Consider the following 27,380-nt stretch of genomic DNA (forward strand, 5'->3'; position numbering starts at 1 on the left):
TCCTAAAAATGAAAGTGTCACCTTCTGAAAGTGAAAGCTTTGATCCACATTAAGCAAAGACCCAAGATGAACCACTCTATTACCCCAGGCTCGAAAGTAAAAAAAAAAACTTTTTACTCTCTAATTTTAGATTTATTTTTCTTTGCTGTACAGGAGTCTGACGTGGAACCCATTTGAAAGACTTACCTCAGAGGACCTGAAAGACCACTTTTAAGGGCAAACCTTAAAGAGCAGCCACATGATACACATGAAAATGCTGCCGACTTTGTTACAGCCTCATGACGAACATACTGAAAATCAAAAGATATCTGATACAGCAGATGATACTTACTGATTTAGCGTCTGTGAAAGGGTTGTACTCTTCCAAACCTGGAGGGACATTTTGTGTTACCTGTGTCACAGAAGGGTCCTGGGAGAAGAAAAAAAGGAGAAAATTAGGCCGGTACCAGCTCTGATACGTCTATGCGATGTTTCTAAAATGTGACATATGGCAGGTAGACGAAACCCGCCACTCGACAAGATGAATTTCCAGACGGGTCAAATGTCACCTATCCGGAAATTATTTCACAATAAACGAGAGCGATGTGAAATCGGCACATTGTAAAATGCAATAAAAACATCTCGCATGGAGGAGATCATTCAGAGGCGTTCAATACGCCCAACCTGATCAGGCATTTAAAATCACATCACTTTAAACAGTACAATGACTGCTCTGACGCAACAAGAAGGAAACCAGTAACGCAGCTAACGCTGGCAGAAACCAGAGAATTATCTGAAATACAGGAGAATATTCCATCTACTGCCTCTAGGGAATAGTAATAGGGAGCAAGTAATAGAATTTACAGCCCTTGATGGTCAGACTTTCAACGATGCGGAAAACATGGGGTTCCACCGTTGTCTGGAGCAGCTCTTCAGCGCTGTCTCATGCATACTGGATGAGGCATGAAACAGGCTGTCATGCGACAAGGCAGAGATGCTGAAGCACCTCCAGTTCCTCCAGGCAGGAGCCAGGTAGGCTTCCCCATTGTAGATTAGACCATACATATGACTTTGTTAGGTAGGTCAATGCTTTTGTTAGTATCTGCCTGCAATTGTTCATTTGGCAGATACCTTTGTTATGTGGAAAATTGTTGAGTTTGTATTGGGCCAACTGCTATGAAATACACAGATGAATCACAGCTGGTTTGCAACACTTCCTCAGTGACGTTTGGTTTCCTCGTTTCTCCCCATATATTTTGCTAACATGCTGTTCATGAATTTTACAGATGAGATATGTTTCTTATTTTATGTTTTTTATTCTGCCAAAAATATTCAGAACTGTTGAATGGGAACACATTTTTTTAAGAAACACTGAATTAATTAGGTTTTCCTTATGTTAACTGGAATTCTGTTGGAGCCTAATAGGCTGAGTACAGAGCTATGGTACAGAGCTTTGCCCAGGGGAATGTGGTAAGTCAGAGCATAGGCCTAGTGTTTTTATGTACAGCTACAGCTTAGCCTACATCCTCAAAGTACTCAAATGGTACTTGGTATCAGAAGATTCCCATAAAAGAGGTACTTGGTATTGGATCTGCCACAACATTGGTGGAAGCCTTACTATGGGTAATCCTGACTCACTACATATCTGACAGAAACATCTCAAAAACGCCTACTGGCACTCTGAAATAAATTGCCACTTGGGATGTACATTCACCTACAGCTGGTCACGGCTACTGCTGAGGGAATACTGACAGAAATGGTCTGACCAAGCAAAGCATGACAGCGTCATTGGGAAAAGCTGCAGTGCAGTCTCACTGAAACCAAACCTCTACTGGCCACCGCTGCAGATGTGCTGAAACATCCGCTATTGTCTGACTTCACATGCTGAATCAAACATCACAAGTGAAAAATAAACTGTAGCCTGGTAGTACACTGCTTCAAACCAGCTACTGCAATTCAAGTCCTTTTACCACTTTGGCTGGTGTTGAAGTTGTGGCCCGCAAATACCAGGAGAAAAACATTAATATCCTCCTCCCTCATCTGCCCCAGGGGTAAATCAACATGATTAACTTCTGACTTTTTTTTTCAGCTTTCATTTGCGCAACCACCGAGAATGGGAAAAACGTCCTACACAGAGCCCGGTGAATGATGGTGAGCACGTACTTACAAGATATATTTATTACATTTACGCAACAACGCAGATACAGAGAGGCTACTGCGCCGAGCGCTCGCTTCGCACTGAGCGTGTGACAAAGCTGAAGACTCCATGGCAACTGCAGGCGCACGTCTTCACTCCATCGACGGCACGGCACAGGCAAACTCTGTGGACTGCGTTCCGCCGTTCCAGACGTGCTGCGAAGCCGCCCCTACTTTCACATCCACAGGGCTCCCACTGTGCTGCTGGAAATGACAGAGGAGCACTGCAGGGGGGCCAAAGGAAGGGGGTCCCGGATTCCCCATTCACATACAGCTGCTGCTGTACCGCGGGGCATTAACGCTAACGCTTTCAATGATGCAAAATGGCTTTCCGCTAAGCCGGAGCGCGAAACAGTTGAGCGTGTGCCGCCGAGCAGCTGAGCTCTTATTTTTAGGGCGAACCAATATTTCTCAACATCCTGATCTTCTGCAACAGTCAAATGCTGTACTTAATTCTGAATTGAGGGCTATAATTTAAAACCGGCATGGAGGGAAGATTCTAATAATTTTCCCCACTGTGAGTGATCTATAAATAACCTCCTCGAGTGTCGGAGGAGGGAGAAAAATACACGTGGGGCAATATCCGTCTGAGGGGTATGACACGAGAGGCAGGGGGGGGAGCGGGATGGAGACGGGGGCGCATGAGTGAGCCAAGCAAGCTGCGCTAAAGACCTGCTGCCACGCAGATATCACAAATCATCTGGCTTCTCAGCCCAGGGTACTCCTGCTCAGTTCTTCACAGAACATCCGCAATATTTACTCAGTGTTAAGACAGCAGCTACGCAGATGCATTCTAGGTTTTCCTAAAGATCCAAAAGGAATGCTGTGACAAGGCTTCCGGATTCGTAGCGTGGTATCTGTGGTGTTGCGTGTGCTTTGTAGTTATGACACACGGGTACAGGGAAAAGGCATATATTTATATATATATATATATATGTACACACACATATACATATACATATATAAAAAAACAGAATTACTCTGGTACACAGCCCAGGACTTAGCGGTGTAGAAACTGATAAGGATGGAGGCATCAATCCTTCACATTTGCAAAGCTAACTGATCCTGTCTGGCACAGAGAGAGGGCAATACAGCAGTACCAGCTCCTCTTGGATTAAACGCTCTCAGTCAATTCAAGTTTTTCCAGACGAAGGACTAGTGTTAACACATCACTGTCTCCACACAAAGTTAATGTGAATCATCTGGGGAAGCGGGAGCACCAGCCCATCATATCTGGCAGGAGGTGAGCTGAACAGCTGCTAATGGTCTCCGCACATCAATCAAACATTAGACAAGGAGGCAGCTCCAGGGGCACAGCCCTAAAACGCTGAATTATACACATGGGCCCTGTACACAGAATATAACCCATTCAGAACGGTCAAAACCGTGTCCACACCCGTAACATGGTTATAAAAGGCTAATGTGGGCAGGGTCAGGGCGAAACCTGGCTCCCTATGTACCACGAGGACACTGACACCAAACAGCACAGTCTTAGAGCAGCTTCTGACTCCAAAATCAAGTTTGTGTGCTGGTCACACTTGGATCCCCCCCCAAACACACACACACACACACACACACACACACACACACACACACAAAGTAGTTACAATGAGGAGAACAGCATGAATATTTCAGGTGTTTTCTGCTGAATATTTTAAGAGCTTATTGCATCCAGAAAAAATTCTTCCTGGACAATCGTATGCTTAAACCAACTCCTGCACTACTGGCCGCATGCTGTTGTTGACATTTCATTCGCGTGGACCTGTTGCTTCTATACAAGATGGAAATAGCCAGTTTAACTTATTTTCTTCCATTGACTGTACCTACCTGTTTCTTCAGTGTAATGATATCTGACACTTAATGTGATCCGGGTGGATGGGGAAGTGTAGAGCTCAGAGGCAGCTCATGAGCTGGAAGTAAGAGGGAATCAGAAATGACCCTTGAAGGTATTTGACTGTTATTAGTGCTTATGAGCTCTGGCAAGGATCCCCACAGCTGACTCCTTTCCACTTAACTTTGTCTAATGTGCCAGCGTTACATTTGTGCCCTTCAGTTTCTCTCACTCCCACCACACACACACACACACACACACACACACACAACCAAGCACACACACACACACACACACACACACACACACAAAACCAAACACATACACATACACAAACACAAACAACCAAACATACATACACACACACACACACAACCAAACACACACACACACACAAACAACCAAACACATACACATACACAAACAACCAAACACATACACACACACACACACACACACACAAATACAAACACAAACACACACTTCTTGATCACAGGCAGCTTCTGGTTCCTCTAGGCCCACAGAACCGGTGTTGCCCTTCTAAGGACTGGAAATTGAGGAGATTTTTTATTTTTTAATTTCTGCTGTGCATCCTTGCATGCTATTGGTCACTTCACATTCCTCATGTCTAAGATTCTGGAGAGGCACTGACATATTCTTCTGCCTCACATCAATAGCACGAAAGGCCACTGCTTGGACTTGGCGCCTGGTATTGAGTTTTTACTCCCTGCCATCAGGGACCTCATCGCACAGGACGTGTTCGCTCTTGAAGAATGGATAAGCACAATACTGACTGTTTCGTGCTGTTTCAGTTTCACTTTCACGAGGAAAATAATAAACAAATTGAACGTGTTTGAACATGCGGCATTTGTTAAGGAATGCTACACTTCGATGATGCAGTGCAGTGCAGAAGGCAGCATGAAGGGACATTGTCTGGAACTGCTCCAAATTTGGACAAGCATAATAAAACATACTCAGTAACTCAATGAAACACACACATTTTTCACAGGGCAACACAAAATAGATGACTTCTGTGCGTTGATGTTACTGGAAGCCATTGAGAGACAGGGAAAAACACAGCTTTCAACCCCTTTGGTACGAACCACATGATTATGGCCATTATGCACATTTTATCAAAAAAGTCAGAATCTGATTATGAGGAAGCACTGATGCCTTTTGCTCATAAGGTCTGCGGTGCTGCTTAGTGCCAGTCAAAATCAAACACACACCGATAAATGGCTTAAGAAGACAGCACTAACTGAGGCATCAGCAAAAGCCGCTCTGGGAAAAAACTGCATACCAAATTGGTTTCAGACAGAAATGCAGCGTGTGTGTGTGTGTGTGTGTGTGTGTGTGTGTGTGTGTGTGTGTGTGTGTGTGTGTGTGTGTGTGTGTGTGTGTGTGTGTGTTCTAGGACTGGTGGTTGGAATGCATCTTTACTTATAAGCCTGAGTGACTTGTCAATATGTCTAATTTAATTTAACTGGTCCAATTATCTGGGTATTGCCAACAGTTCAGAAATATTAAATCTTGCTCGTTCATTATTTTGTGAGAGTCCCTCCCAATACACACACACACACACACACACAGATACTTTTACAAAAAGACTGGATGCTGTGTAAAAGAGCAGGGGGCGACTCCATGAAAGCGCCCGCGCTGAGGATGTGTGCACAGAAATAATGAGCGCAACCACCACACTGTCCTGGGTTTAAAAACGAAACTATTCTCCACTGCGGAAACAAATGAGAGCACCAGCCAACGCTGTCTGAGCAGGATGTGACCGTTTCCACAGCAACACGTCAGCCCGCTGTCAGAGCTGCACAGCGCGGTCCTCCCCGCTCTAACCTGAAGCGCGACTTTCCATCAGTGACCCCACGCTCCACACGGCGAACACAGCATCCTCTGACTTCAACATCTGTCACAAGTCTTTCGCTGCCTGTGCTGGCGCTAGCAAAGAATACCTGTGGACCAGTAAGCGGGTGGTTTTAGGTTGTGCTGAATCAAGGACAAGCACAGACAAAGCATTTATGGGCTTTATATGAAACACTTGTTTTCTGTGTGCTCACGGTGTTAAGGGGTTATGTGTTTCCAGTCACCAAATCTCTCAAGGTGAAGCGATTCCAAAAATACAACTTCCACATTCTTGACCAGAGGTTGGGTTTGACAGCCCATCTATGCACCCTTGACAGAACAGTCACACTCTAACCTATAAAACTACATAGTTGTTAATGTGACAAAACACAGCACCTATTTTTCTTTACGGTAATTCAATGATAGCGTTACTGAATCTCCAGGCAATAAGTTTGTGCCTACGTGCGAACTAAAAGAAGGGGAAAAATGAATCAAACATTTTTGAAGAAAACACATAACAGGTTTCTCCCACACAGACAAAACTTACTGACTACAAGTCAAAGCAAACGGAAAAATGAAAAATGCAAACCAATTCTGAAACATCCTTCCCCACTTTTTACCCACTGCTCAATTACTGTGAAATACAATTCCCTTAAAGGGCTCTCCAGAGTGCGAGAAATGCCTTAACTGAACTTCTACACTGAAACCTACAATTTTCATTAAAAGGAGGATGGCACTGTTATACAAAGGGACTTTTTTTTTCTTACAGCCAATTCAGCGAAGTGAATGTGATCCTTAATGTGCTCTTTCCAGCTGGCCAGTTTTGATGTGAGTAATTGCTGGAACTCATAGGTCATAGCTACCTTTCACTGCATTGTTATAATCAGGTGAGCTTTATCACAATTAGAATGAAACTCCTCTCCAAGTGGACACACACCACCATTTTCACCGTACTCTCACTCCAGAAAATGACGGCAATTCGTTGTGTTGAATCAATACCAACCATAACAACTGTAAGAGACCAAAATATGTCGGAATACAGGTCAGGTGATACTCTTCACAGATGTTCATAGATGCGACCTGAGACACCTATAGCATTTCACAAATTGAATGATTCCACTGTTATTGAGTTCCCGGCTGCAAGGAAAGTGAGTAACAGAAAGGGTCAGTCTCATCTGCTTGCTAGTGGTGTATTGATTATATGCCCGCACAGGCTGCTTCTGGATCCTGGTTAATCAGCCTGCTCCTTCATTCTGTTGGAGCACTCTGCCCCATTCAGCCAAAAAAAATCCTTGGTGAGGCATTGTATCTCGTGACACAGTCAGATCTCTGTGCTGTCCTCACACTACATGCAGTGCACAGTGTGTAGCCAGTCAGTGCATAACTGGTGCTAAAGTGATATTTTTTCCTAAATAATATACAAGGGAAAGGGCAATGCAACCCTCACCATTTAATGCACATTATTGAGCTCATCTGAGACAATGGTGCAGTGGTAAGTAGCAGGAATAGTAACTGAAATGTTGCTGTTTCAATTCCCCGCTGGGGCACTGCTGTTGTATCGCTGGGCAAGGTACCTATCCCACCATTGCCTCAGCAACTATCTAGACGTACAAATTGGATACAATTGTAAAGTATGTAAAGCCGTTTTCTCATATGAACTCCGGGCAATGTCCGGAGATTGTCTGGAGTTGCCCTTTCACACATATAGCACACAACAGGAGAGTGTCCCTGTCAGATGCATTCTCATTTTCTGGAAAAACTCCATTTGGTTTAGGTGAGGGGTGGCACCTGGGTAGAGCGAGGAGGCAGGACATGATGCAAAAAGTACATTGCGGAAATCGCGGTCATGTAGCTGGTTCATAATTTGGTCATAGACAACCGAGTCTCTTGACATTCGTTGAATTTGTCTGACGATTTCGGCATCGGTCCTCACCGACAGAAGTTCCTGAATCTCGTTGTCTCTCCACTTACACATTTTCGTTGGCGTCTTCGTGTAAATGACCCTTCTTCCTCACCCTCGGTTGTTTGTATTCTTTCGGTTTTGCGCCAGTCGCATGATAGAAACGTCATCAACACGCCCACTCACTCGTGGTGAATTCTCCAGACAATGACCTGCTCTATTCACACATGGACTCAACTGGACATTACATGGACTTTGTACTAGGGAGCTGGCAGGGTAAAGTCCGTATAATGTCCAGTCCAACTGATTCGGACATTTGCGTTCTCACATACAGCTCCTTCAGGTCATGTCTAGATAAGTTCAAGGTTGACGTGCATGTCTGAAAGTGGCTTAAGTTGCTCTGGATAAGAGTGTCTACTAACTGACAATAATGTAATGTAAAAACAAAGATCTGTTTATATTTCAGCACTAAAGGGCTTTTTAGATGTAAACAGCGCAAACCTCATCCAAAATATCTACTGCTTTCTTACTTCTACTATTTAAAATCAGTAATCAAAACCAACTCAGAGTTTGAGTCAATGATCACACTGCAATAATAGTGATTTTAATATAACAATATCCCACACCAGAACTACCTGATCTGCTAAATCTTAGTTTGGTCCTTGCAAGCCTTCGTGAAGTAACAAGGTGCTGAGGAGGTATCACACCAAAAACAGACACAGACCAAGCAAGTTGCATTAAAGTAATGCCTGCATCCTGAGAAAGCATGCAGCTTAATATCAATCAGTACGCATACCCCCTCCACCTTATGTTACGCTGTTAAAACAACTGAAAAAGGCGATATGTTTAACTCACTAATTGTTATGCAACAAATAATATGGCCATGGAAAGTATTGGATTCCATTTTGAAATGCCCAATTCCATTTGAAAACCACAACACTTTCAAACATTAACTCCCTTATTCTGCTAGCAATTCTGAGACCATGGAAGTACAGACTCTAGTATATGCAGATTCAGAACAGTAACCTTGTGGAAACAATGCAAGTTAACAGTTTACAATCATTTACAGATCAGAATACCCAGTACAAAACTGAAGGCTAGGATTCTCCCATTACAAAGCCTTTCCGAGAAGCACAGAATAATGGCACTTCATAAATAATTGACTATCTGGTTCTATGCTCAGCGTACTAACTAGGGTATCAGTATTAGATTGCACAAGCATTCTACAGCCAATTATGTGGGAGCGGGGGGGCCGAAATAAACCTTTACTGTATGTCATGGTTTATCTTAGAGTGTAGTACCATGCTCACGTATCTGCTACACTCCTCAAATCAAAATGATCAGACGAGCAGGTGTGGCTTACATGATAAGAAACTTGCAACAGTCACATCCTGTTATACTTTTAAACTTCAAACTCAAAACCGCGGGATTTAAATGCTGAGTTCATCACCAAAATCAGCCGCTTTCTGGCACGCTCTTGGCTGCTGTGTCAGAAACCAAACCACGGCGCTCCACCACCCACCACCGGGAGGTGAGAACCAAGCTGGTGACGTCCTATTAAGGTAGTGCGGTTGTGCCCTGTTGGAACTTTAGGCCTGCTGCTCTTACTGGCCTAGTAGAGTAACCTGCTGCCTGTCACAGACCCCATTAAGGCAGTATCGTTTTGGACTGCTTCCTCCCACCCCTGTCACCACGTACAATCACCTTTCCAACGTGTGTAGACCAGCAGCAAGCAATCAAACCACTCTGTATAACACTATCATGTTCTATAAATCTTATTAAGTTTGTTTACCGAGGGATCCCGACCTAACTTTGCAAACGATACCTCACCCGCACGTCATGAAAGTGTGGTTGGAACAGCATACTGTAGGGGCACATCTGCTGAACTGCTGATAAGACTGGTTAAATAGCGAGTCTGCAGATATGTTTCTTTGTGCTCTGGTGAGTAATTTGTTTGAGCAAAGGAGACGAGCCCGATAACGAAATGACTTTCGGAATGACGAAGCTCTCAGGCAGTCAATCCAGGCTTCTTGCCTCAGTCACAGTGGATATGAAGGCTATTTTTTATGAAAAATAAAAAAGGTGTATAACCAAAATCATATTTCTAGCCCATCGCCCATCCTGTATGCTACAGAGAAAGATCTGTTTTGATGTAACCACAAGACAAGCTTATCTGGAAGCATGTAAAACTGCAACCCTCTGGCTTCTGGATTGCAAACAAACCACACAACGACCACAGCTGCTCACATGCTTTCAAAGAAGAGTCCACTGGCTTTAAAACCAGATCATTCTGAGAAACTGACAAAACTTCAAACAATCAATCAAAAAAGCTACATGCTTCATTAATCAGCACTTGCCATTTGCGGAACTAACAAAAAGCATTTAAAACCAGTTCTGCTTTTGAGAAGACAGATAAACCACACTTTCTATGAATAATCATTTGTTTTACGCACAATAACCTCCACATCAGCTAGCTGGAGACTCCCTTATAAATCGACTTATTCTTCTCCAATGCGTGTAGTAGAACTCATCCTCCCTTTTCACCCCTAATTACCTCACTGCGGGACATTATTGATCTGGAGAGGTCTGATGCATCTCTACCAATCTACCTGATAATCACTAGTCCTTGGAAACTGCCATGCAGGATTAAAAGAGAGATGTGCCTTATGAGGAAAGAATTAGACCTTCACCCATTTCAGAATCAACCCCCCAAGGTAAAAAAGAGCAACAGAAAATGTAGTAATGGGTTCTTTTCTTATTAGTTTTGATACCATAAAAAAAGCTGCCGGTTACATTTGATTTCAACAAAAGGCTGGCAGCTTCTGTTTAGTAGTGTCTGGGTGAGTGGCTGAAATGACTTTCTTAAGCTTTTTTCCCCCCAGTTGCGCATCTCTGCTGTGCTACAGAAAAAGTGCTCCTTAATGCTACAGTGACATACTAACTTTATCTAACTATCTAGCTAACTTTACATGCTACATACTTAGACACAATTCCATTCTGTCATTGACTAACCCATTTAAATTCCATACAGCTGAAAATGTCAGCTTTCTGGTAACAGGTTGCCTGCATGTGTTGGTGAAGCAGGCAGAAGTAAACAGGTCTCTCCGCTGGCATGTCTCTGAGCGGAGAGAGCGGGCGGAGGGAGTGACACATGAGCCCCCGCTTGGATACCGGGACTGGCTTTGCACAATCCCGGTCACCCGCCCGCCGTCTTGTGATCAGGCACTGCCCTGTCGCCGCAAGCCTGCTGTTACTTTCCGCACCGGGCAAGCGCATGCTCACACGCAAACAAACACCTAAACAGGCACACCACCACTCTCACTACTGAAATTCAGGTCCCCCCGTTCTCTTCACTTTGGCGGCATCTACATTATTTACAGACAGCCGACGCTGTCACCACACTGAATACTCCAAGCTTGAGGAGAACACAGTGTCCTCGTGGACAAGCTCCTACCATATTAGTATAACCCTACCACTGAACGGCTTAAGACCCTCCTTACACAATGACTCACACTGCGGCTTTGGATCCAGGCTTTTCAGGAGATCTGCAAAACTGAGTTTTAGTAGTGTAGTGTATGGAGAAAGAAACACACATCCACAATCAACTTCCACACAAAGAGTAGCAGCCACCTCTCAAGGTACCATGGAACACACTTATGGCATATCCGTGAGACACCCGGTATAGTGTGAAAGCAAACCTGGCATGGTGGTGGCTTGAGGTCACATGGTCAGCACAATGTGTCAAAGGTCAATAGGTCAAAGGTCAACTTACAGTGTTCCCGCCAGCTGGAGTCAAGCAGAAGGACTGTTTGCATTGTCTGTATCTTTAGCAACGGTTAAACAGCAGCTATAGGCAGCTCTATTAGCTGTGCCATTATCACTTACTTGCAAAGTGAAGGAGTACTTGGTTATAACTTGTGAGAATAATGGAAAAAAACAACTTATTTTTCACAGGGATGTGTTGTGGAAATGATGTTTGTGTAAACAGAGGGATTGTGAAGACAGGGATGTTCTGTATTGTGATGTGTGTGCCTGTGTGTGAGGCAGGGAGGGCTTCCTGACTTGCCACCTCAATTCTGTATCAGTGTGTATTAATTCTGAACGGGACTGCTACCACTTCATCAATCCAAGACGGTGATCTGAACGCTCACAAAAGCTGCATTGTTGTCCCTCTCATTTTCATGAATGATTACGCAATCACCTGCGCTGTGGTTATAAGTCTCCTCTCTGGTTTCATTTGGTAAGGCTGCAGTCACAATACTGCCTACACGCATTCAGACAAAGAAACCAAAAGTCAAAAGCTGAAATTGAAACCTCCCTTTACAACCCCCCTAAAACATGTAGGATATGGCCTGAAATCAACAATGGCACATTTAGCCACAGACTGCAATGCAGAAAATGACCACTGCTGGCAAGCAGCTTGTGGCACATTTCTCTACTTAACGCACTTGACACGCATTAGATAACCGGGAGAGGTGTGAACTATGCAACCTCACCACAATGGAAAAACCCCTTCACAAAAGTTAAACTAGCAAGCTGCAAACTAAAACGCAGTGGTTATCAAGATTTTGCTGTTTAAATCAACAGCTTGGTTTAAGCAGAGCATAACTTGCAGAAGAAACTTAAAGAAATTGTGTCTGAAATAGAGTAACAGTGCTGTTTGCGCGATGGTAGGATGAAGTCAGACCTACTCTTACTAGTTATGCACACTCCAGCGCTTAGCCATGTTTACGGATAGCTAGCCAACATCCCTCAGCAATGCGAACTCAAAGATGGCGGTGTGAGTTTAATTTGTATTAACGAGTTACTAATTTCAAAGCAAAAACAGGGGAAGTGTTCTTGGGCCACCCAGCCACATACCTACAGCGATGTTGTAAAAATGTTTCTACATGGATGACAGACCGCAGCTGGCTTGCTAGATCGATGGTCTTGTTTTCATACTCGCAACGGCGCTGTTATGACAGTGAGGTGTTACGGTTAAACCTAACAATATTAGATCTGCATTTTTCTTCTGCTTCAGATTCTCAAAAGATTCAGTGTTCCCTTTAATGTTGGACTTAATGGCTACTAAAGCAACTAGATCGTTGTGGCTTCTAGTGAAATCTAGCCAGCTAGTTGGACAGTTAGTTAGCCAGCAGGCTAGTGAGTTCGCAAGTAAGAACAGACAAGTTCAGCTATAGCCACAACAATCAGACTTTAATTGCTCGATTAACAACGATCTCAAAATGTTGCCACCTTCTGTTACTTGCAAAACAGTGCTTAAAGCTGACATTTATAAATTATTGTTATCTAGACTATAGTTAGCTAGCTGGCTCACTGCTGTAATCCTATCTTGCGTGCTAGCACTGGGTGTAAAGTTAACCTACACTGTGTATATCCGTGATGTGGTGCTGAGCTGGATGGAAGATCCTGTTTTATAAATACGAGCAAGGCTGGCTAACCGGTACTGATGCTGTCAAACGCACGTCGCTAGCCTCGATAGCTAACGTTACCTGGGTAGCTCTATAGTATAGATAGTATAACTGGTCTACATTAAAATAAATAAAATTACAAAAATACAAATGCCAATTTGTTTCAAGGGCCCGCCTAACCATTTACTAGCTAGCTGCATTTTAAGGAGATTGCAGTTCAAATAACTTGCCTAAACGTTAGCTAATCAGTATGACTTAGCTAGCTAGCTGCTGTTAGCTAGCCGGGAATGCGCCACGAAGCCAATGACAATAATCGACACCTTGCAGATAGTCAACCATGTAGCTGTTTAGCTTCCCCGAATAGCTAGTTTAAAATAACGATCCCGTACGCAAATAATAATGAAATGGCAACACAGAAAGCTAACGATACGTTGCTCCTTCTGAGAAACCGAAGATGAACTTCCTCCCTAACCCGACTGCCACGGAAAACTGCCCTGGGAAGCTTTCATTTCAATTAATTGTTGGCTAGATAACTCAGTAAGTTCGCTAAGGTCGGATAAATATTGTTTATTGTCGGGTAGCTTACTAGCTAGCTATTATCTATCTTGAACATACTGTAACGAGTTTTACGGCTAACTAAATGATAAAGATTGAGGCACTTTATCACTTGTTTGCCAGCTAGCTAGCTAGCTAACAGCTAAGTTAGACTAGCTATCATGAAAGTCAACACATTTTAAATTTGTTTTTACCTGAAAGGGGTTGCTAAAGTCCGGGTCTGCAAACGGGTTGCTGTCGAAATCTGACATTCTGTGGAGGTGTTGTCTTCTGGGGATAGTTCCTTTCTTGTTATTTTTTGTTTCCAGTGAGTAATTACAAATATATGGGCTGTCCCCCCAGCACAGCGTCCGCAGCAAATACCGCTCGCTCTCGGCTTCAGCTGCAAAATGGCAGAAACGGAAGTGATGTCCGACTTCAATCAAACCCGTCACAGCATACAGTCGCCCTCCCCGTTACCCATTCATTTAGCTATCTGATGTACACTATATGGCCAAAATATGTGGACATCCCTCCTAATTATTGAGTTCAGGTGTTTCAGCCACACTGATTGTTAACAGGTCCATAAAATCAAGCACATAGCCATGTAATCTCCATAGACAAACCTTGGAAGTAGAATGGGTCGTACTGGAGAGCTCAGTGACTTTAAAAGTGGCACTGTCATAGGATGCCATTTTTGCCACAAGTCAGTTTGAGAAATTCCTGCCCTGCCAGATCTGCCCCGGTCAACTGTAAGTACTATTATTGTCAAGTGGAAGCATCTAGGAGCAACAACAGCTCAGCAACGAAGCGGTAGACCACAAAAGACTGCCGAGCGCTGAAGTGCGTAGCATGTAAAAACTGCCTATTCTCTGTTGAATAATTCGCTACAGAGTTCCAAACTGTCTCTGGCTGCAACATCAGCACAAGAACTGTGCGTTGGGAGCTTCATGAAATGGGTTTCCATGGCAGCTGCACACAAGCCCAACATCACTATGTGGAATGCCAAACGACAGCTGGAGTGGTGCAAAGCATGCCACCACTGGACTCTGGAGCAGTGGAAACACCTTCTCTGGACTGATGAATCACGCTTCACTATCTGGCAGCCTGATGGATGAATCTGGGTTTGGCGGACACTAGGAGAGCGCTACCTACCGGAAAGCACAGTGCCTACTGTAAAGTTTAGTGGAGGAGACAAAATAATGGAAGCACCAAATACTATATGAGCATTTATTTAATAAGGAGTCCGCCCGGCCTTTGCCTTCAGAACAGCTTCAGTCCTTCTTGCAATGCTAAACAAGTTTTGAACTATTTGTAGTGGGATGTTGGACCATTCTTCCAAGATGGAAAGCCTGCAGTTCTTTGAGAGATGAATCTGCTCTACACTAAAAGCACTCTTGGATCCGTTTTGCAATGTGTATGGTGGCATTGTCGTCTTGGGATATGGGAACATCTTGAGGAAGCAATATTTGCATCATAGGGTGCACCTGGTCAATGAAAATGGCTTCTTATTCCGGCCATAATTGTACCATGCAGACTAAGTATCGGACCCAATGACTCCCACAAGGTGGCTGCCTATACCGTATCATATCCATCACCATGTTTAACAGTTTTGGAACAGGCAGCGTGGGCTGAAGGCTTCCTTTGAGTCTCTCCAAACATAAACGCATCTAGATGAAGGAAAAAGAGTAAAGGATGACTCATCAGAGCACATCACTTTCTTCCACTGCTCAGACGTACAGATTTTGTGCTCATTACAGCCGGTTATGCATCGTTAAGCATTGGCCTTGGTTACAGGTGGTTTCCAGACAGCAGTGCTACCATAAATATCAGCTCTGTGAGACTCATGACATGCGGTTTTTGTTGAGACTGGGTCACAGCAGCATAGATTCAGTTCCGCGGTAATTTCAAAACCACTATTTTGTGGTTTTTAGCAACCACCCTTTTAAGTGTCTGCCTATCCCTGTTAGTGAGTCTCAACTTGTGAACATTGCTCCGCTTTCCTGATGCAGTTTTTCCTTGTTTGGTGCATGCTGTTCGCCATGTCTGTCACTAACACACCTGCTACTTGGGTACCAATTCTTTCAATATCTGTGTGATCTCTCATGACGCTTTAAAAAGTCACATATTAAAGTGTTGTCTTTACATCTTTTATAGGCCTAGTAGAAACATATTGGTAATTAGTATTGACATAAACGCAATTAAACATACGTAGGCACCTTTTCTATCGCAGCTGGTATATTCAAAATATGAATACTTTTTTATTTGGTTTTTCCATTATTTTGTATCCCCCCTGTAGGCTAAAACATATCAGATGCTCCTTTACGCATTCGCTAACTACTTTTGAGTATGTGTTGCCCAGTAGCATGTAGGTTTGGCTGAAATGAAATTAATTTCACAGTAGAAAGATTGGGTTTAAACAACATAAACAATTTTACTTTGAATTTAAGTGATACGTTCAGTATGCAGAGTTTGCCATCTTTTTGGTTGATTTGTTTCTTTCTTTTTTACTTGATTTATTTGGATAAAATTTATACAAGGTAGACATGTACAACCCCAAATTACATGAAAACATTAGTACTAGCTACTGAAAATACTTATCTATATATTTTCTTTAGTTCTGTAGTGAGAGTGCAATGAGGGCAGATTTCTACCTTGTGCACTGTACCCCTATAGCAACCATGTACAAGAACCAAATGAGGTTAGGTGAGCATATACAATACACTACTTTACATGTTTATGTTTCAATTTTTAACTTCTCAATGTGTTTGCATGCATGTTGGAAATGGGGCCGGTCGTCAAGGACTCATGACAGCAAACACTATGTCATATGTAACCCCATTGCCCCCCAGTTTGGTATTTGTAAAATGTAGACTATGGGCTGGTAAAGAAGTGGGGTTACAAATATATAAGACATTACATTGATAAATTCTAGGTGATCAGATGCAGAAAATGAAAAATGGTGTCAGGTGTGGTTCAGAGACAGTTATCAGACTGCGGCTCCATATGGAACTGTCAGCAAAGCCAACGGCATCTTTGATCTCGGAGGGGAAATCTCCATGGCCTGATATTTGTGTGACAGTTGCTTTGTTTCCTTAACGTCTGATGCACAAAGGCGGACAGGGAGGCTCAGGGCTGTCTTCCAGGGAAACCCTCATTCTGTACGCAAGAGAAACCAGGGTTTTCACATTGTACCCTGAGCCTCACATTTACAAGCTTTACATAACATTTTTAGAGACCAAGGCAATAGTAGTCAATTTACATTTGCATAGCAGACACTCTTATCCAAAGTAATTTACATAGCTTAGTTTTAAATGTTATCCATTTATACAGCTGGATACATACTAAGGCAGTGTCGCACAGTGGTTAAGGAGCAGGACTCATAACCGAAAAGGTACTGCTCTTGTACCCTTGGGCAACTTAACCCACAATTGCCTCAGTAAATATCTAGCTGTATGAATGGATAGCATTGTAAAGAACTGTAACTGATGTAAGTCACTCTGGATAAGAGTGTCTGCTAAATGTCGGTAATGTAATATAATGTAATGCAATTCAGGTACCGTGCCCAAGGGTATAAAAGCACTGAGTGACCACTTTGTCACATAGTTGTTAGTAAACACATCTCATCTTAACACGAGAGATACTTGATTTTCCGACTTCACTTTTCTCATTGCCCGTGTCACAGCACTGACATCTTAAAAAATTCAACAATTGTTAAATCAAACAATGTCAAATGAAGCATTAACTCAAATAATAGCATGGTGCCGTTTTTTTTTTTTTTTTTAACATACACCCTCTTTTATTCATGTTGCCTTAGAAACCAAGCAGCTGCACGGTAGCTGAGTTTGACAGCAGCGCAGTGGTAGTATATTTCTACATGCCACAGCTCTATTCCCGACCTCTCCAAACAGTAGACAGCACAGCAGATAGCATGAAGCTGAAGTGTGGATGTGACTGGGCATGTTGAACTGTGGATGCTGAGTCAGCACTCCAGGCCACTGCTCACAAGGTCTGCTGCCCGGAGAATGATAGACTTGCAGTGTGACTGGCATGCTCCACTGCAGCCACGGGCTTGGAGAGCCCCGGCACAGCTGCGGGCGCGCTGCCAAGCTGCACTGATTCTCTCTAGAATGCATCCATGCAGGATATGGGGACTACAAAGCACTTCTTAAATGTACTGCGACAAATATGTAACGGAGTGTGTTATAATGCATAAAAAGCACATTTATGACTGATTGTAAGTCAGTTAAAACTGATATTTTGCCGTATTTATCAATCCTCACATGGCCCAAAGATAGCTTAATTTTATTTTATTTTCATATATTCTGACCATGGTTTTGACTTTTCTTTGGAGAGAACACCCGAAAGGATAACTGAACCTGATTTATGGACTTAAGAGCTTTGTGTTATGGATAATTACGTTATGCCTGGAATTGTAAGTTTTCCTGTCAATATCCATTCCCTTGAATACATCATCCCAATATATAACCTTTTGTTGAATTTTGCTGAATTTTGTGTACTTGTAAAATTCATTTTACTTCTCACTGCTACGTAGGCCAGCTCCACATTTTCAGGCTTACCACAGTAAGTATTTACATATTTCTACACACCAAACAATCAGATAAATTTATGAACTCTTCCTCTTGTTCAGTCTTAATATATCAAAAAATAGGAAGGTAGAAGGATTTCATGTAAAGTTCACTGTTTTAATAAATTGACTGAGGAAAGAATGTAGTTTGAGTTCTTTAGGGAGAGAAGGAAGGACTTCAATAAGCATAACAAACACTGTGGTGTAGCTGGATCATGAATTAACAGACTCCAGGAACGTCTGCACTTAGCAGGAGAAGCCAACACACAGTCCCTTGCTGGGCAGTGTCAGATCTAGATGTGTGTCAGCCAAACACTGCAGGCTGTAGGATTGAGGCGAAGTTACCAACCAACATGGCGAGCAAACAAAGATGATTTCGGCTATGAGCACTAGACACATCTGACAAATACAACAGCAGTATGAAAAATGTGTCAGTCAATGTGTGTGATGATCTATGAACCAGGCATTTCAGGGGCCCAGTGACAACCAAAAGGTAGTGAATGCAATTTTTCTGGGGGGGGGAGGAACTGAAAATTGAACAAAGGTCTATGTTTGATCATATGGGGAAGGTTTCATAATAAGCTTATTGATCCATGGTGTGAGGTATCTATACACTGAGCACGTACCCTGCAATGTTGTAGAATGGGCAGTTACTGCTGGCCAAAGCCATACAGCACAAAGCATTTATTATTGTTATCTTTAAATTTAGCTTACTGCACATTTATAAATGCTTATTGGCCTACAAAACTAACAAAAACAAACTAGGATTTGACACATATACAACCTTGAATTGCAAATATTTTAATTGTCATGTTGACTGAGAAAATAATTCATTTAAAGAGAATAATCAATCTATAGCCAATTCATTAGGCTTTGGTATAGGTTAGGTATATATATATATGCAATCATAAATTAGCCTTGTTTATCTCACCTAGCCTGCTCATGAGAAACTTAACCAGACATAAAATCCACTAAAATCTTTCCCTATTTGATTGTTCTTTACTGTGTTTGAAATAATACAGCCAAATATTATCACGTCTTACAGTGAGCTTTTCACTGCCCTTCACTTGACTCCTCATCTGTATCAATTATTTTTAAAATTCCCATTTTCTTATCTTTTTTCTTCTTATCTTGCAAATGGAGAGGCTATTGAGTACAGTTTCCCTTGAATGCAGAACACCCTCTGGCTCCACAGACCTATTTCTATTTCTGTAGAATAGTCTCTACATACTTGCATCACTTAAGTTAAAAGGATTACTTATAAGGCCTGTGCCCTCCAACAATGTGAAAATATGCCTACTTACTTTACATTTAGTTTAAACCGGAAACCAATAACTGTATGCCTTCATCCTAGCCTGAAGACATACTTGTGAAATACAAAAAGTTCTGTCTCCCTCAAGGTCATTTTATTTCTCTGACCTTATTGAAGCTAATAAAGACAACCCCAAAAGCGTATTTCACAAAGCTGGTGGACTAATAAATAAGTAACCAGATCACACTTTTAAAGTCACCCACTGACAAAAAGGCACCAGTGGGTTCTTTTCTCTTGTGCTCTTCAACAGGACCCCTTTTGCTGGATACGGTAAGAAGATTAAACATACACTTCAGTACATCCATTACTCCACCCCCCGATCAGTGCAGAGGCTCTGTGCTACTACAGAACTTGCCCCTGGTTTTTATCTGGTTCTGTTTTTAGTAAGTTCTGACAGTATCAATGGTAGATATCTGTTGCAGCTTTATTTCTTCCCTAGCTCAATTCTATGATCTACTAAAACAAGCAGATATGCTTCAGTTTTGGATCGAGCATAGTTTGATTGCATCCTACTGTTCCCCAAGGTAACAGTCTTCACTGTTGCAAAAGCTCAATGAATCTATTGATTTTCAAGTTACATCATCTATGACTTTCACTGAGGTGTGCCCTGCAAACTGCTCCGTGGCATTTCCTTTATTGAGATTTGAGTGACTGACTAAGTGCTACTACCACTAATAAAAATGAAACATCATTTTGAACAGGAGTCTTGATGATTCCCTAACATTGTCTTCTATCGTTTTCTTACAGGCCTGAATAATTGGGTCAGAATTAAATATTTAATGCAATGCAACTGCCTCAATCTGTTGAAACCTGAGTAAAATGTTACAATTTTCAGTGTCATGCCAATAGAATATGACATTCAAATTCGCTGGTACATTCACCTTGTGTTTGCTCGCCTGCATTTCCTGTTCTACAAGCTATCGATTTTTCTCATTTCCTTAAATGCATTTCTTGCAATACTTTATGTATTCTCAAAACAGTGATTGCAAAGCCCGCAGCAGTAAAACAAGTGTTGGCAAAACCACACACTTCAGCTGCAAAGGCCCTGACACTGAAAACGTTTCAAAAGCAGAGAAATACATCAAACAATGCAACAGTGTCACATTATGGAACGATTTCTTTATCAGTGTGTAAACAAAGGTACCAAAAATACTAAATTATCTAAGAAAAACATCAGTATGATTCGGACAAATCTGAGTGCATGTTCCTTCATCTTATAGCTTATTGATACTAGTGATCAAAGATGTGTTGTCAATAATGATGTTGCCACACACGAAATTCTCAGTACAAACGTGTTATTGAGGAACAGGTTTCAAGTTATGTTTCTTTCAGTACAGTACAATGAAACAAAGGCGAATACATAAAGCAAAACAATGTTACTGTATATTACAAACAATGCTACTTTTTGCAAAGTAAATTCAAAAAGCTGTGCCAAACTGTAGTAGTATAACATAACATCCAGAGAGATCAATTTCTCTGTAAAATTTCTCTCAAAGCGTCACTGACCATTCAGTCTGTCCTCTCTTTTTGGCCACAAATTTTCATCCACATCAGATATCATCTGATATTGTCTCCTATAATACAATGTGGGAAAAAAGATAATGCATGCTGCTCCCATCCCTTGTATGATTCTCCTGTGATGTCCTTGCAGCCAACGTTCATTATACTGAGATTATGATTATGATTACACCGAGACCAGTGGTCAGAGACCTTCTAGCTCCATCTCCAGAGAAGAACTCTTCAGAACGGTTGAAGAAAGGGAAAAATGGCAGGAGTTATTCAATTTGTACTCGATGGTGGGACAGCAACAGAGGTGGCACTGTCCCAGACTTCCACATAATTTTGACTTCATCAGCTCTCTTCCCTCAGCCAAAATGTGTGTGTGTGTGTGTGTGTGTGTATGTATATATGTGTGTATATAACATATATAATAAATCAACAACACAGTGCAACTTCCTGTAACCTCATTTAAATGTAGATATATTGATATTAACAAGGAGCAAAGGAATACATGAATAAATTAATATGGAAGTGGTAGCACACAATTAAAACCAAAATAATCCATGTTGGTTCACAAGGCTTACTTGATTTCTTTTTGCGTGTACTCAAATGTGTGTTTATTGTTTTGCAAAACTGTGCTTTGCATTTACATTTTGGGTGAAAGCAATCAGGAAATTATATAGATTTTTGAGGAAACACATTATTGTTGCGGGAGTTGCACCCAATGGTTTGAAAATGTAGACAGTGATTCAAGAAATGCATTTAATCAATTGAAAAAAAAAACTGTATCTTCAAGCAAATATTCGATCCTAGGGAGTGCTAGCAGGGTTTTGAGGTTAAGGTTCCATTCTGCACAGGATTTGTGAGGATTTTGCTGTGTCAACAAACCGTTTCAAGCTTTGAGTTAATAGTTTTGAAAACATGAAGTACTCTTTCAACAAACGGAGCTAACGAGCCGAGAAACTAATGCGTTCCGTTTGGAAGAGCTCCCTCCACCGTTGCAAAACGGTACATACCCAGCGCCACGCCAGCTCCTCCACCCGCAATGGAGTTCTTGTGCAGCTTGATTTTATTTGCGATGGCCCTGCGCGTTCAATGCGCAAAAATTACTCGCGTCAATCCACCCCATTGATTGGAACCACGAACTCACGGCCACGAGATCCAGATTTTGATTGGACTGCGGCCACAGTTGCCACAGCAACCGGGCGGTCAGGCGCCTCATTCATCCTCATGCTCCAGTCATGTGACTTGACCTCTTCTCGGTCTCACGGCTACTTCCGGTATTGCGTGGAGGGGAGGAAAAAAGTTACACGTTTGATGAAAAGTTCTGTTTTTGTTTTGCATTGTCGCGCATCCGTTTTCCGCCGTAAAATATAGGATTTGGGTTCCGAAAACGATCAGACGGCACAATTTACTCGCGGTGCGCTCACGAAAAGGCAGATGTTGAGCATGTCGACGAACAGCTTGTCGTATAATGACCAAGGAGGAGCGGAGTCTGCTGTTGAAGTTGGGCAGGAGACCACTCCGACCTCCTCCAGCACCATTACCTCCGGGATGGGATTAGGCCTTTTCAGCAGTGATTTTAAAAAGTAAGTCCATTCACTTTTATGATACATCTGCAAGGTAGCAAGGTTGCCCATTATATGATCTAGCTGGTTGGCTGGTGAACCAGCCCGATAGCTGAGTAGCTAAGCTAACAACCTACATCACAGCTCGCCGAACTACCGTTAGCTCTTAGTTTTAAGATTTTGTGAAAATAAATCCGGCAGTGGTCAAACTGAGCTAAGGTAGTGTTTTTAACTCTCAGATTTGTCCTCGGCGACGTCTTATATGAGGTGAATATAACCGTAGTAATCAATTCATCACTTTTTGACATCATCTTGGTGCCATTTGACAGTCATGGAAGCAGTGTCGAGGAGATAAGGAATTACCTTGCCAGCTAGCTATTTTGGAGTTACTGTCCCGGCTAGTTATCTGTCAGAATGAAGACTTCCGAAACAGTCTCCCAATTAATAGGGCTGCACAGTAGTGAAGGGGACATCAACCAAATGAAACAGTACGTGCAAGCAAAAAAACAGCATTAGCAGCGCGTTTTGTTTTATATTACTGTTGATAATTTGGGAAAGGCCTAGCTAATTTATTTGGAATATGGACAAAAGCACAATTAAGGAACTAAAAATTCAGATGAAACTAAAATTGTATGTTCAGTTATTAAAGCCAGGCTGTCAATTTGGAGATACAGTGCATCGATTGTAGTCAGCTAGGGGCACACCTGTAGCACTTTTTGCAGTGATGCACGTTGATATCGAATACACTGAAACCTCTCGGAAGTATGACAATAGTATATTCATGGGAAGCACAGTAAAGAGATCAGGATATGTAAAGCTGTGTGTGCTGTTCATGACATTGCACGTACATGGCTTTCTCGATTAACACTTCCCTCTTTCGGCTGCAGTCCAGGTAGGTACCGAAACCAATATGAAAATCCACCAGCAGTGTTTTTCGGATATGTACCACTAGATGTCAGTGAATTACCACATCCAGGTGGCGGTGTCTCTTGCTTCGAGAATAAAATGCAGGATTTATCTTCAGCTCACCCTCTTCCAGAAAAGAAAATTCTTATTTCTTATAAATAGTATAACATTGCGTTGTTCTTTCTTTAACATGCTCTTTGAGTGTTTTACCAAGGATGTTTGTTGTCAAGGTCGTTGGTTGGTTTTGTTTTCTATAAATGATTGCTGAAATTGTGTAATCCTTTTTTTTATTCTGACTCACAGTCCAGAGCATTGAACACTTCGCCACACTGCTGCCCCAATTAGATTACCACCAGTCTGTCATTAATGCAATTTGTTTCTGTGTGATTTCCATTGAAATTTCTTGGGCGGCAGTGTGGAGTAGTGGTAAGGAGCAGGGCTCTTAACCCAGTGGCTGTAGGTTCAGTACCCAGGTGTTGCACTGCTGATGTATCCTTTTGCAAGGCACCTAACCTGAACTGCCTTAGAAAAAAAATGGCTGGGTAAAAGAATATTGTGGATATTACTTGCAGTTACATTGGTAATTATGTGCAGGAAAGTGATGGATTTTGTTTGTGGTTTGAGATGTGTTTTTAGAGGATTTGTCGTGTAACATGCCAGTTGATGAAATCAATGGCATGTTAAAAATCAGCTTGGATGTTTAGCGTGGGATATTAGCAGCTGAGAAGTAAATAACAGATATGTGTGCTAAGGTGGTATTCTGCATTGTTGTACTGTTATGAACAGTTATACATCTGTAGGAGCACTGTTTTAACTAAATTTAAGAATATAAATGTGTGGAAAGAAAACACACAAAGTTATAAGAATTTGTTAATTTAAAATGTAACAAAAAATTAGACCTTTCAATATGCGTTTTATCAGAGCTGAGACTGCGTGAGGTATAAACAGTTGATTCATATTGATGATTTCTAATGCGGCATTTTCATGCAGCAGGTGTATTGGTCTTAGGACAGAGTATTTGACTTTATGAGGGAATTCTTGCCCACAGCTTTGTTTTAACTTTCCCATACCATTAAGTCCACTAAATCCATACTAAACCTGAGAGGTTTACTTAATCTGTTTGTGAAAGTGATCCATTGATGGCCTTCGATCGAGTGTGAAGCTGCCGGGAGGAACTAGGGCCACTGCTAACCACCGGTGTTATAATTTACTGAATCATCTAAAAGAAAATAAATGCTGGATTGACAAAAAATTGGTCACATGTGACCAAAATGTTCATGCTTAAGAGGCCTATTTTTAGTCTGTCGCGCTTCTTTGACTGAATTGTTCAGTATCAGTAATAATAACTTCATTGCATTCCTCCACATATTTGCCCACCTTCACAATTCAAGTTAATAGTAAGCCATGTTATTTCTACATACTGTCTGTTTGTTGAGCCAGACGGTTTTTCGGAGAGGCTCGTCTCCGTGGCTCATTGCTGTTTTTCTAGATTTTTAGCAGGCTGAGCCAGGAGTGGAAAGGGTTAACGCTGGGAGGGAGGCCTGGAATGGCGCTCTGTCCCGCTTGGCCATGTGAGGGAGCCTTGTGTTTGTCTCCCGGGCTGAGAGATGTGCAGCACTGACCGCAGGCGCTTCCAACCCCTCACCTCGGGTGCTCCCCCGCCACACCCCTCCGCTCAGACCGAGCACAGTCATGTGACCCCGGCGAAATCTGTCAGCCATGTAGAATTTGAATGGATTTAGCGTAGCCCGAGTGCTTTAGTTTTAAGGCGGTGTTTTCATTTCCAAAATGACCAGTTACTTCTGTTCCCTGTTCTCTTCTTGTGACAAATATTATGCCAAGAAGACAAGAGAAGTATAAAGTTAAATCATGTTGCGTTCTGAAAGGGAAATATGTCTTATTTCTAAGGTACACCCTGGAGGTCAGGGGATGAATGCTTAAAACGAAAACCTTACACGGCTACCTATCTCATGTATTTAACACTTGCTTTCTATGCATAACACGCCTCGCTTTTTAGACTCGGCCTGGGTTTCTGCAGCTGTCCCTAGAATTCACCGAAAAGACAAGCCTCATCTTGTAGCGCCGCACGCAGCATGATCGTTTCTTAATTAGAGCAAAGGGGATTAATTGGGTATTAATGAAGCCTGCTCTTCCATGTCACTGTACACGCCTGATGACTCTTCCCTGATTGTCAATGGGCAGCTGTGCACCCTCGGCGCTCCGTGTCACTCACTGTCCCCCCTTGTGATCAACACATGGCGGCGTGTACATTTCTCAGACATGCCTCCTCCCTGTCCCCCTCTCTCCCTCTCTCCCTCTCTCGCTGTCCCTCTCTCCCCCTCCCTCTCTCTCTCCTCCCCGCCCCGGCCAGAGGGTGAGGGCCCGTTGTGACGGAGGGACGGAGCTTGAGTCAGCAAGCGGGGGCTAATGTCATTTCGGCTTAACTAACTCACCGCCGTCACATGGTCGCAATTCACCCAGGGCCGGTCGCTGGGAAGAAGGCGCCCATTGAGGAGGCCGCGGATCTGGAATGAAGCGTCTGGAATTTAATGATGCTTCTGCGTCTCTGATAATCAGCCCGACACAAGGCTTGCATTTTGGGCCGCTGCTCGCTTAAATATCCTCCAGTTTATTGAATTTCAAGGGAAGGACCGTGCCACTGCAGCAAAAGCAGATGGGCGTATTTTTAGTATACCTGAAAGCAGTCACACAAAGGATCGTCAGGCAGCGGCAGATGGCTGAGGGAACACAGTCCATCACTAATTGGTCATTTAGGTCTGCGTGTTAAACCTTTTTAAAAAGGAAATGTATGTACCCGATAACTGTGTTTCAAATCTTTGTATTTCCTGCCTCAAAAATAGCACTCCCACATGCTGTTGTTTTGTGGTGTATTTCTTTGCAATCAATCAAGAAAACTTAGTGGAGCTCGAGAGGAACACTAGAGGGCAGCGTTTTACACTAATTGAAATTGGAAAATTGGCTTTTATTTGAATGCCTTTAAATCTCAGCTTACACAGGCAATATCACAGATCTAAATTCATTTGTGAGATTCATTCATTCACTTGCTCATTGCTATTAAGAATTTGTTTGCCATAACTTTGAGTTTCTAAGTGCAATTTCCAAGGCCAAATGAAATGATGTTTCTAGGATGGTCTGAGAACTCAGTTCCTACCAGCTTAGCCTTTATTATTCCACAGCAGGCTAATTGAACTCCACTGATTTTAGGAGTAATGTACGACTGTGTGCATAGCTCTCTGATGTTGACATCCATGTCCATTTCCCTGACCTGCTCAATCCTGCAACCTGTTGAGGAAAAAACAAACATTGTAAGTGGGGTTAATCGCTCAGTAAACGTGGCGTTCAGAGGATAGCGAGGAGAGCCGGGGGGTTGGCGGCGGACGCGACGGCATTAAAGCGGAAACATGGAGGAAAGGCAGAATAGAGTGAGGACTGTGTTCTGGTGACAGCTGTGGAGAATGGCAGATGATCCTTTCGTCAGAGTTCTGGTGAGCGGGGCGTCAGCGGGCCAGACAGCCACGCAGGACCCTGGTGGGGCGGCCTCTGCTTGGCTGACAGGTGACAGGCGTGCACCTTTCACCACACCGGGGGGTGGGGCGTCTAATATTCTGCCTTATTGACCCTGGTGAGTCCATGTGCTCGGTTGAGTTACCTAGCGCCCCCCCCCCCGGCCCCCCGACACTGAGGCGCTGGCTCTCCTTTTTGCTTCTGACTGGCCCCCTGCTACTGAAATGTTACATGGACATAAAAGTCATGCTGTGTGAATTGCATTTAGGGATACAGTAT

General features: G+C 42.7%; 2 protein-coding genes across 2 annotated transcripts in view; one reads left to right on the forward strand and one right to left on the reverse strand.

Annotated features, from left to right (window-relative positions):
* The window catches only part of LOC118777944 (secretory carrier-associated membrane protein 1-like), a 29,087-nt gene extending 14,990 nt beyond the window's left edge, over positions 1-14,097 (reverse strand). Inside the window, exons 1-2 of the mRNA XM_036529213.1 lie at positions 13,918-14,097; positions 332-409 (exon numbers count right to left, since the gene is read on the reverse strand). Coding sequence (XP_036385106.1) covers positions 332-409; positions 13,918-13,974 — 135 coding nt within the window. The 5' untranslated portion in view covers positions 13,975-14,097. The remainder of the gene's footprint in view (positions 1-331; positions 410-13,917) is intronic.
* Positions 14,098-22,400: 8,303 nt separating this feature from the next.
* ap3b1a (adaptor related protein complex 3 subunit beta 1a) overlaps positions 22,401-27,380 on the forward strand; it is an 87,289-nt gene continuing 82,309 nt past the window's right edge. The window contains exon 1 of the mRNA XM_036529222.1: positions 22,401-22,691. Coding sequence (XP_036385115.1) covers positions 22,543-22,691 — 149 coding nt within the window. The 5' untranslated portion in view covers positions 22,401-22,542. The remainder of the gene's footprint in view (positions 22,692-27,380) is intronic.

Source organism: Megalops cyprinoides, chromosome 5 (assembly GCF_013368585.1).
Source record: "Megalops cyprinoides isolate fMegCyp1 chromosome 5, fMegCyp1.pri, whole genome shotgun sequence".
In the NCBI taxonomy this organism is placed as follows: domain Eukaryota; kingdom Metazoa; phylum Chordata; class Actinopteri; order Elopiformes; family Megalopidae; genus Megalops; species Megalops cyprinoides.